The 10,689-nt window shown below is 42.3% G+C and overlaps 1 protein-coding gene across 4 annotated transcripts in view; it reads left to right on the top strand.

Moving 5' to 3' along the window:
• ctif (CBP80/20-dependent translation initiation factor) overlaps positions 1 to 5,013 on the top strand; it is a 194,087-nt gene extending 189,074 nt beyond the window's left edge. For all 4 annotated transcript variants that reach the window (XM_017711333.2, XM_017711332.2, XM_017711331.2 and 1 more), the window contains one exon: positions 3,345 to 5,013. In XM_017711333.2, coding sequence (XP_017566822.1) covers positions 3,345 to 3,560 — 216 coding nt within the window. In that variant the 3' untranslated portion in view covers positions 3,561 to 5,013. The remainder of the gene's footprint in view (positions 1 to 3,344) is intronic.
• The last annotated feature ends 5,676 nt before the right edge of the window (positions 5,014 to 10,689 follow it).

Below are 10,689 nucleotides of genomic sequence, written 5' to 3'. Positions count from 1 at the left end.
CAACTCCAGCGTTTAAGACCATCTACTGTTGAACTGCTGTGGAGCCGCAACAGGGCAGTAAAATAGCCTTGAGGTGTTTACATGGACCTGTTCCTTTCCAACTGAGCTATTAGTCAGATTATTATTGGATCATCAGGCGTGGCTGATGTACATAACCGGTATAGCTTTCTGTGAGGGAGCTTTTAGAGGCGATGTCTGGTTCCTATCACCAGCACTGTGAGCAATTCTGACTAGAGTTTTCCCTACAGCAGAGCATCAAGTCACTCTGCATGTCTGTTGACATCTTTTAAAAGTTAAAAATGGTCAAATGTCCCTTTAAGGCACACAGCAGTGAAGGGAGGCGAATGCAGGAAAGTAAAAAGAAGGAAAGCCCTCGCAGACACACTGGAGAGCAATGCTGTCTGCGCTGACTTCAGCACAGCAGTCGTTCCACTGCAGAAAGGCACATTCCCATTTAGATAATGCTCGTTGGTGTGGCCAGCCAGACTAATGCATGGACTTAACCAGCTCTCCAGCAGACTAGGAATTATACCTAATTACCTTTCAGAGTGTAATTAGGTCTCTGCGAAGACCCAAACACCTAGGTTTGCGTCGGCCCTGTTTGTAATTACCGCATGTTTGGGGTACATAATCAGCTCTTTTGAGTGGGAGGGGGGGCCGCTGCATGGAGCGCACTTACTGCTTTATAAGGGGGTAGAGTATCAATAATTAGCTCGCATGAGGTGATGTCCCAGAAAAAGTCCTCATTTAGCAGACCAAACCCTAGGGTTCGTTTGGCTTCGCTAGCACAGCGTCTAATTTAGCCGTCTCATCATAAGTATATGAGAATAACGCTAACAGCGCTAGGCGAGCCCGCGACACGCAGTCTTCCTTCACATCAACCAGAAAGGTTCTTGTGTGTTTCTTGGTTTTAAAGGGCCAATATCACGGATAAAACACTTCTCTGCCCTTTTTTATGAGTAAGAATCAGTATTTAGTAGCATGATAATCAGTGTCTGTGTTTACATGCAAAGATTTTACCGGTCCGCTTGAATACATTCTGGGTATCGAGTAAGACTGAGGTGTTTATGCTCAGTCTGTTCAACAATCTGATGAAAATTTCCGTTCACATGCCCACAACAAGTAATCTGAGCCAAAATGATGCACATGTGTGGAGAACCACTTAGAGTTAACGTTACCATGACAGCAAACATCACGTGAGTCCAGGCGGTCTGAGATGAGCAGCAGTGAGCAGTGCTTGTGTCTTTAATTATCATAAGCTGGACGTCCGTCTCACCGCCGTCTTTCAAGGATCAGAGCATGAACTTCGTCTCCTCTGCAGACCAGTTTCTGCTCCGCCGTGTTGAGCAGTATGAACTTCCGGTCTGACGTGAGACACATGCAGAACAGGCTTAAACTTTCCGATAGGGAATGTAGTCGGATACAGGCGTTTACACGGATATTATTCTTCTATTTAACAGATGATTTACAGGATTACCCACCTCGATCAATCGGATAGAGATTGTAAACCAAATGTCCTCAATCAGATTAGACTATTCCGATTAAAGTGTATACGTGGACGGATTCTGTTCCGATTGAACTGTTAGATTAACGGATTATTAGGCTGCATGAAAACGTGGCTATTGTTGACGTTTCAGACCTACAGTCTGCATTGAACAATTGCATTGATTGTTTTTGTGATGCCACCCATTCACACTAAAGCTGTGAGGGACACTTTGGCCCGGATTGCTGTCATTTACATATCGGTCTTAAAGGCACAGTAACAACTGGGCTTAGCATGTTTGGTCAGTCTGTTTTAACCGGAAAACTGGAAAACAGGCTCTGATACACAAGGAGGGATAAATATGTCCGGATGGTCTTTATCAGATATAGCGCTGCTTCACTACTTCAGATAACAGAGATATGAAGTTTCACGCACAGGTTAAGAAAGATGATGATGATGATAAGATCGTCCGTTAAAGTGTGTGTGTGTGTGTGTGTGTGTGTGTGTGTGTGAGAGAGAGAGACTTTAGAGTGTCTTTAGAGTGAAAAGAGACAGAGAGCCTATAAACTGGATCAGGAGGAGACACACAGTCTAGCCAACTGGAGTCTATACCTCCATCTCACTCTCCTAAGTTCTCTGCCTCTCTCTCTTCTCTCCTCTATCTCTGTCTCTCTACTCTCCTCTCTCTGTCTCTGTCTCTCTTTCTTTCTTTTACTCTTCCTCTCTTTCTTTCACTTTCTATTTCATCTATATTCTCTTGCTCGCTTTTCTCTTACTTTCTCACACCTCTCTCTCTCTCTCTCTCTCTCTCTCTCTCTCTCTCATTCTCTTGCTCTCTCTTGTGTTTTCTTTTTGTTTTTTACTCACCATTTCTCTCCCTCTCTTTGTCTCTTTTGCTCTCTTTTGCTGTTTTTCCTTCTCTCTCTCTCTCTCTCTCTCTCTCTCTCTCTCTCTCTCTCTCCCCCTCTTTCCCTCTTTCTCTCTCTCTCCCCCCTCTTTCCCTCTTTCTCTCTCTCTCTCTCTCTCTCTCCCTTTGTTTTCTGTTGTGTTGAGATCTGTCTTCATCTCTTTTTCATTTAACTTCTATCTCCTCTTGTGTGGCTTTGCAGGACCAACACTTACACTGATCTGCCATGCAGCCTTAACCTCTGACCTTTCTCCCTCTGCCCCACCCTTTCCCTTTTTGCCCTCTGTTGTTCCTCCTTACCACATGTTCCCTTTTTTTCTCTTCCTTTTTTTTTCTCTTCTCTCTTATCCGATATATGTATGGGATCTGTTTTTACACATAGATACTTACAAATATATATGAGATGTTTCTTGTAAGTGCATAAGCAGTTTTAGTCGTCTGAAAATATCTGGGCAGTAAGTGTTTATTTGCTCAGATAAACACTTATTTTACAATACATACGCGCCATATTAGTACAGTAAGGTTTTTATGTATGTCAGGGATTCTTTCTGTTTTCAGTCCTCTCCTCTTGACAGCCTGATATTTGTGGTCTACATACAGTTCCTAGTTTGACTGTGTAATGTTAAGTCGAATGTGCCGGTGATGGAATTTAACAGTCTGTGCAATGGCTGGGGTGTCGAGGAGGAGTCTGGAATAAAGCTGTTTACTGTCATTATGTTTATTTCCATTTATTCTAGTGATTCATTGTGTTTTTACCAGCATAAACATGCTCATTACCAAGATAAATGGTTTTACGTAATGTGCTCAGGTGCCTTTTACACTGTATGTAATATCTATATGATGTATGACACCAAGTCCTTCCATTGTATAAAAGTACTGACAGTGCATAAAACGTGTGTGTGTGTGTGTGTGTGTGTGTGTGTGTGTGTGTGTGTGTGTGTGTGTGTGTTTCAGCTGCAGAGCGCAGGTCGTCTGCTGGAGGAACAGTTGCCGGAGATGATGACAGAGCTGCTAGCGGCGGTCAGAGATAAGATGCTGTGTCCTTCTGAGTCTCAGCTCACACGCTCTCTGCTGATGGAGGTCATTGAGCTCCACGCTCACCACTGGAGCCCACTAGAGGCCCTGACCACTCAGTACTACAACAGGACCATCCAGAAACTGACCGCGTGACACTAACACTAACACACACATTAACGCACACGTGTGTGTGAAGACAAGATTCTGCTACAAGAGAGGGCTGGACCTGGATGGATGGATGGATGGATGAGTAAAGAGATGAATGGATAGATTTCCTCTTCCACTGCAGTGCCTGACCATTGTTTGTTGTTTATTCTTGTAATGGCTGGATGGATTACACTGCAGTGGATGGATGGATGGATGGATGGATGTTTTTTTTTTTTCTCCCACTGCAGTCCACTGTTTGTTTAGTCTTGCAGCATATAATGGATGGATTGTACTGCACTAAGGGTAGATGGATTGCATTGCAGTGGATGGTTGTGTAGGCGGAAGGATGCTTGGATAACAGGACGGATAGAGGAATGAATGAATGAATGAATTGGAGGATGGATGGATTATACTGTACTAAATGGAAGAAGGATTGCGTTGCAGTGGATGGATGTGTAGATGGAAGGATGCTGGGATAACAGGATGGATGGAGGAATGAATGAACGGAAGAATGAATGAATGAATGGGAGGATGGATGGATTATACTGTACTAAATGGCAGACGGATTGCATTGCAGTGAATGGATGCGTAGATGGAATGATAAATGGATAACAGGATGGATGGAGGAATAAATGGATGGATGAGTAAAGAGATGAATGAACAGATTTCCTCTTTCACTGCAGCGCCTGTCCACTGTTTGGTGGCTGTAAGGATTGCAGTGCAGTGGATGGAGGGATGGAGGGATGAGCGGGCAGATAAAAGGACTAATGAATAAATGAGGAACGAACGAATGGATGGATAAACTTCCTCTTCCACTGCAGTGCTTGTCCACTGATGTTTATTCTTGCAGTGGAAGAGTGGGTGAGGGTGGATGAATGGACGAATGGATGGGTGCGTGCGGTGCGGATAAGTGCGTGGGGTTGGCCTAGGGGTCTAGGGTGAAAGGCTAATGATATGCAGATTTTAATGAATATGTATGTTCCCCTTTTTAGTTCCACGTCTGCATGTTAACGATACGCTCCAGACATAAAGCCCGACGCCTGTTACTTTAACAAACATACAGAAATGCCACATACATAAACATGAGCAGCCATGAAGAGCTGCTGGTTCAGACAGAGGCGTATGGGGTCATGCAGGGGGGAAGCGCACGCAGACACACCCACGCGCATTTACACACGTACAGCACATATAAGGCTCATAGCACTGAGAGAAACCTTTAGGCACCTGAAGAAAATTTGGAGTTTATGAAGCTCTTTACACTGATTTTAGAATAAAATCATGGCACCAGTATTACTTGTAGTTCTAATCCAGTATCTGACTTGCCTAATCATTAAACACTCTCAGAAATAAAGGTCCTAAACTGTCACTGGGGTGGGGCCCTCAGGGGTCCATCTCAGTGCCTTCAGTCAGGGAACATAACTGAACCATAATCCACTGAAATGATCTGTTCTAAGCTGGACTGACTCCACACACCCCGCCTCGCCTCGCCTCCAGGCTTTTACTCTACTGATCTGTTTTAAAACATTCGGTTATGAAAAGGAACAAATACCAACTTTTCACCTGGAGGAACTGATTTAAGCTCCACAATCAGACCTTAGAACCACTGCTGGAGCTCTGAGGGGACATTTACACTGTTTGTACCTTGATGAACGAAAAACATACCTGCACTTCAGTTTTGAATAAAACTGATTTAGTATATAAACACTTAACGTTTATATAGTCATAGATAGAAATTGACCCACAAAAACGCCTGTTCTGAGTTCATTTTTATTTGTGATGTCACAAAAACCCAACACATTAGTGTATACCTATGCAGGCTTCAGCAGTTGGTCTGGACTGCTTTTGTATGTGAGGCTCAATACAGGGCAGCCAATCAGGACAGAGTTCATTTACATATATCTGTGATAAGAAAACCAGCGAGGCTGGAAAACAGTCGTGTTAGAAACACAAAATTTGCAATATAAACACACACTAACGTTGTAAGTGGACCTGAGGGGGGAAGGTAATGAAGACACAATGAAACACAAGAGATGAGCCCTTTAACAGATCCGGGCAGACGCTGCGGACGTGGAGCAGAAAGATCAGCTACGTCCGTTTTTACTACTTTAATATTTATTTTTATTTATTCCAGTGTTATTTAAAGGATTTTAATGGCAAAAATACATTTACTGGCAAAATAAACAAACAGGTGCCTGAAACCTTTGCACACTGACATAAAATCATATGCAAAAGTTTTGGCACCCCGGTCAGATATTTTACACACTGTATTTTGTAACACATCCTCCACAGAGAGCACATGTCTGCACACTTTAATGCATAATTAGTGTTATTTTCTAATGTGACACATGGGGGGAGAGGGTGGGGGACATAAATTGTGGCTTGTGCAAAAGTTATGGCACCCTATAACATTATATGATATATATTATAACGATGCATAATATAAAGGGCAACAGGCATTTTCAAGTTATTTCAAAACGGGAAAACAGCAGAAATAGAGATACAAGGTTGTTGTTTTGTTTTGTTTAGTTTTTATTTCAGCAAAAAAAAACAGTACCCGTACGTTAAAATGTGCAGTGTGTGTCTCTGTGGATGTGTAACTTATTCACACTTAGAAAATCAACACAACGTGCAGTTTGACTGAGGGGTGGTCAGACTTCTGCAACTGTACGCACAAACGACTGTGTGCATGAGGTCAGGACAAAAGCGAGGGGGGGGGGGGGGGGGGGTCTGTCGGCTTTTGAGTTTTTAACACTAGCAGATCGGGAGGCTACCGGGGAATTCCTGCTTTTCCTTTGTGTTCGTGTGCCATCCATCCACTCGTCCTCCCTCTCTCCATCCATCTCTTTGTGCCCACACTCTCCTCCCCCTCTCCAGACACGTGCGTGCGTGTCATTGTGTCGCGAATCCTCTCCCTAGAGCACACTGTCGCCCGTCAGGCCCGTCTAGCCGAGGTCAAGCAGACAGGCTGCTTTTGTCTCATGCGCACGCCCGCCACAGCCTGACTCTGGGTGGCAGATGGCCGCTGGAGACTAAATGGCCAGACGCGCGCTCTCACAGGCCCCTCGTCCTTGTCCAGACCAGGCCAACCCTGCGGGAGCGTGTGTGTGTGTGTGTGTGTGTGTGTGTTGAGGGGGTTTGAGGGCTGCAGATAAAAGCATTAGACGCTTTGCTCCTGGCCCCTTTTGTTGTCGTCCTTTTCCTTTCTTACTCTTTAGATTGTTTTTTTTTTTTTTTTCCCTCTCACAATGCAGTGCTTGACCACTGCTTGATGTTTATTCTTATGTATAATATTGTTATTGTAATGTTATTATTATTATATGGTAATTGATTGTTATTTTAATTAATAATGTCAGTTTAAAATCCACTTGTATGTTTGTACAGTGCTGTGCGAAAGTCAGAGACCACCCTTCGTATAGTTTCGCTTCTATCAGATATCAGATAATCCACTTGCGTAAGGAAGGGGAAAGTAAAGAAGGGCTTTCCAAAACGGGAAAATGGGCCTCCTAACAACCACCTGGAAGACCTGGTAGACACCAAATACTGGCCTCCATCAGATAAACAGCACTGAAAGCTTCGATCTCTGAGAGAGAGGAGAAAATCAAGCTGCTTCAGATCTGAAAACATCCACAGGGGTTTCTGTCCATCCTTCCACTGTGAGAAGACCCCTCAGCGCTGTGGGTCTGGAAGGACGTGTAGCTGATCAAGAAGAACCTCACTGAGAAAAGAAAGAAGCTGAGCGATGGACTGACCACCCCAGAGTCCAGACCTCAACACCACTGAATGGGTTTGATTAGTTCAGAAAATCATCAACCAGCTTCTGAGACTGGAGGTGTGGAGAAACATCTGTGCAGATAAAACTGAAGGCGAGTCTCCTGAAAAGAGCAGATGTAATAAGGGCAAAGTGGACACACGTTTCTGTTAAATGTGTTTTCTGCTTTCGTTCTTTTTCGCGCCGGAGAATGAATAACTTGTACTTAATGGCCGCTTTGACCGGAAATGAAACAGTCGAAGGGTTTTCTCTGACTTTTGCGCAGGACTGTATAAGGATGAGGATGTTTTTAGAAGTTAGACCTATTGCACAGGTTTGATTATTACTTTCATTTTTTTTTACTTTGCACTGTTTTAAGGCAATCGCTTTAAAAGTTGACAAAGAGAGAAACGTTTTTTTTGAAAATGTGATCTGGGTAGACGCTCAGTAGGCGGATGAACTGGTTTAGAAGAGCAGGAAGGAGCTTTAGGATCCGATTTTAAGCGTTTTTGGGAGAAACTAGTGGCCTTTTGAAACTCCGGCAGGATTTTAGCTTAAAGATGAGGTTTAATTTTGGAGGCTGAGGCTTGAAGGCTGGTATGGAGATTAGCTGGATTAGACTTTTTTCCCTTTTTGCCCTGCAGAGTGCAGCTTTCTAAGAGAAACTTGAGTTTAACGATGATAAACGCATGGCTAAAAAAAAAAAAAAGAAGAAGAAAAAGAATCAAATGCTCTCTGTACCGTCTCGGCTGACCATATGAGGCATTTTTGCAGTGGACGTTTTTTGTGAGTCTTTACTCAAAACTTATATTTGCTGTCAAAAGTAACAAAACGAAGTGGAGTTGATTGGGTTTCTTTGCGGCTGATGAAATCTTTTAACAGTATATAGCTAGTGATTGTCCATTATTCTGGGCTTTTGCAATTGTGTGTATTCTGATATAACAAAAGCCAGTCATCTATTTGTTAATGGCCTGCATGTAATCATATAAATTAGCATATATGAATATTAAAACGAGGGGAACCTTAGGAAACATTCAAGACAGGGTGAGTAGGTGGTGGCCTTCAGCTGTTTGTGTTTAGTTTTTGGGTGAAAGACACTTGCACACTCGCACATACACACACACACACACACACACACACACATACATATATACATGCATACGTACAGTGCTGTGCAAAAAATACATAAAGCTGTTTATCAGGGCAGTAAGTGTTTATTTGTTTAACAAAGCACTAACATTAAAATAAATTTAAATAAACAGGATTATGATTTGATGTTTGGGAGACCAAAGCTCTTCTTCTAGATCCCCACACTCTCAGAAATAAAGGTACTGAACTGTCAATGGGGCAGGACCCCTGTTGTCACTGGGGTGGGACCCTCAAGGGTCCATCTCAGCCCCTTCAGTCAGGGAACATCACTGAACCATAATCCACTGAAATGATCTGTTCTAAGCTGGACTGACTCCACACACCCTGCCTCGCCTCCAGGCTTTTACTCTACTGATCTGTTTTAAAACATTCGGTTATGAAAAGGAACAAATACCAACTTTTCACCTGGAGGAACTGATTTAAGCTCCACAATCAGACCTTAAAATCACTGCTGGAGCTCTGAGGGAACATTTACACTGTTTGTACCTTGATGAATGAAACATGTTCCTGCGCAGAACCTTCATTACTAACAGTGCAGTATTAACAGTTACTGTCCAGTCCCCAGTTTATCTAATCTGTCCTTCATCAAATTAAATCAGTAGCTGCTGGTCAAACTGCGCAAGTCCGTGTGCTGCCTGGAGTGTAGTGAGAAGACAGGAGCCAAACCTGTGTCTGTCTTTACTGAAAACAAAATGAGTCAAGTTACTTTTTACTGTATATATAAGTGAATATATACAGTAAAAAAAAGTGAAAATGTTCACTGTGAAAATAAGTGAACTTCCTCTACAGAGAACACACTTCTGCACATTTTGACACATAATTTGCTGAATTTAACATATTGGTCTGTGCAAAAGTTGGCATTTATACACACACGCAAACACACACACACACACACGCACGCACACATACACATATACTGTTGTCAGAAGAAAACCTTGTTTCCAAAATGGTAACTTTACAGGAGAAAGAAAAAAACTACTTTCCTGTTAATGTCAGTCAACGGAACCAGACGTCTTTGTGGGTCATTTTGGGTCATTTCTTTTAGTCCATTCATCTTGAAATTTACACACAATGTAAAGAACAAGCATTTTGAAATTGTTATAAACTGAAGAACAACAAAAAATGGAAATATAAGGTTTTCTTGCAGCAACAGTGATATGTGTGTGTGTGTGTGTGTGTGTGTGTGTGTGTGTGTGTGTGTGTGTGTGTCCAAATCTGTTAAACTCAGCAAAGAAATAAAGATGTTCACTATAAATTTCAGAAAAATGCCAAACAAAAACTTGTATCTCCTTTTTTGTCAATTTCTGATTTTGATGAATGCACCAATAGAAATGCTGAAAAATCACCTGGAATAAAACCTCCCGTGGAAAGTTTTTGCTCTCTCCTGTAACTTTACTGTTTTGGAGATTTGTAGTTTTCTTTGGACAGTGACGATTTGTTCCCTGTAGAGAAAATCAAGAAAAAATTCAATTTGATCAGTAACTTCAAACTTTTGGTTACGTGTGTGTGTGTGTGTGTGTGTGTGTGTGTGTGTGTGTGTGTGTGTGTGTGTGTGTGTTTGTATTTACTTTAATGTTAAATGTTGTTTTTACTAGAAAAGACACACTTACTGCCCAGATAATGTTTGGAAACTATGTTATTAGCTTTCTAAGACTTTTGCACTGGACTGTACAACATCCAAGGTTTCCATTAAATCTCCGCTGGCAGGTTTGTATTCATATAATTTCTGTCTTGCATCAAGAATCCAAACGCAGAAGGAAAGCACGCGCACGATTCCCAAACCGACAAGGAACTTAACGGAAAACCGCGCGTGCTCGTCTTCGAAATCATGATTTTTTTTTTTTTTGTATCATTTTAGGTTTTTGTTTTATTTAATTCTAGTTCTACTTCTCAGTGATCCAGTCACGCCGCAGTAAAGCCCGCTCAGATACAGGCCTGAGTAACTGCTATTGGCTGTATTAGATTGGCTCCCTATAGGGCTACGCTCCATCTGAACACCGGGCCTGCTGTGCCCTTTGACCTCCATGGTCATGCAGCTTACAAAGACTATTGAATGCACCTCACCCTTCTTTGCATTTCATTGAAATTTAAATGAGGCACGGCAGCCTGTGTCGACCAAAAAAAAAAAAAACCAAGCTGTAGAATTTGGCATAAAAGTGTTCATCAGTTTATTGTTTTTTCTTTTTTTTAAGCAATTGAGAAATAAACTAACTGAAAAGAGAAGTGAAAAGAGGATTT

Source organism: Pygocentrus nattereri, chromosome 16 (assembly GCF_015220715.1).
Source record: "Pygocentrus nattereri isolate fPygNat1 chromosome 16, fPygNat1.pri, whole genome shotgun sequence".
In the NCBI taxonomy this organism is placed as follows: domain Eukaryota; kingdom Metazoa; phylum Chordata; class Actinopteri; order Characiformes; family Serrasalmidae; genus Pygocentrus; species Pygocentrus nattereri.
This window is presented reverse-complemented; position numbering and strand designations above follow the sequence as displayed.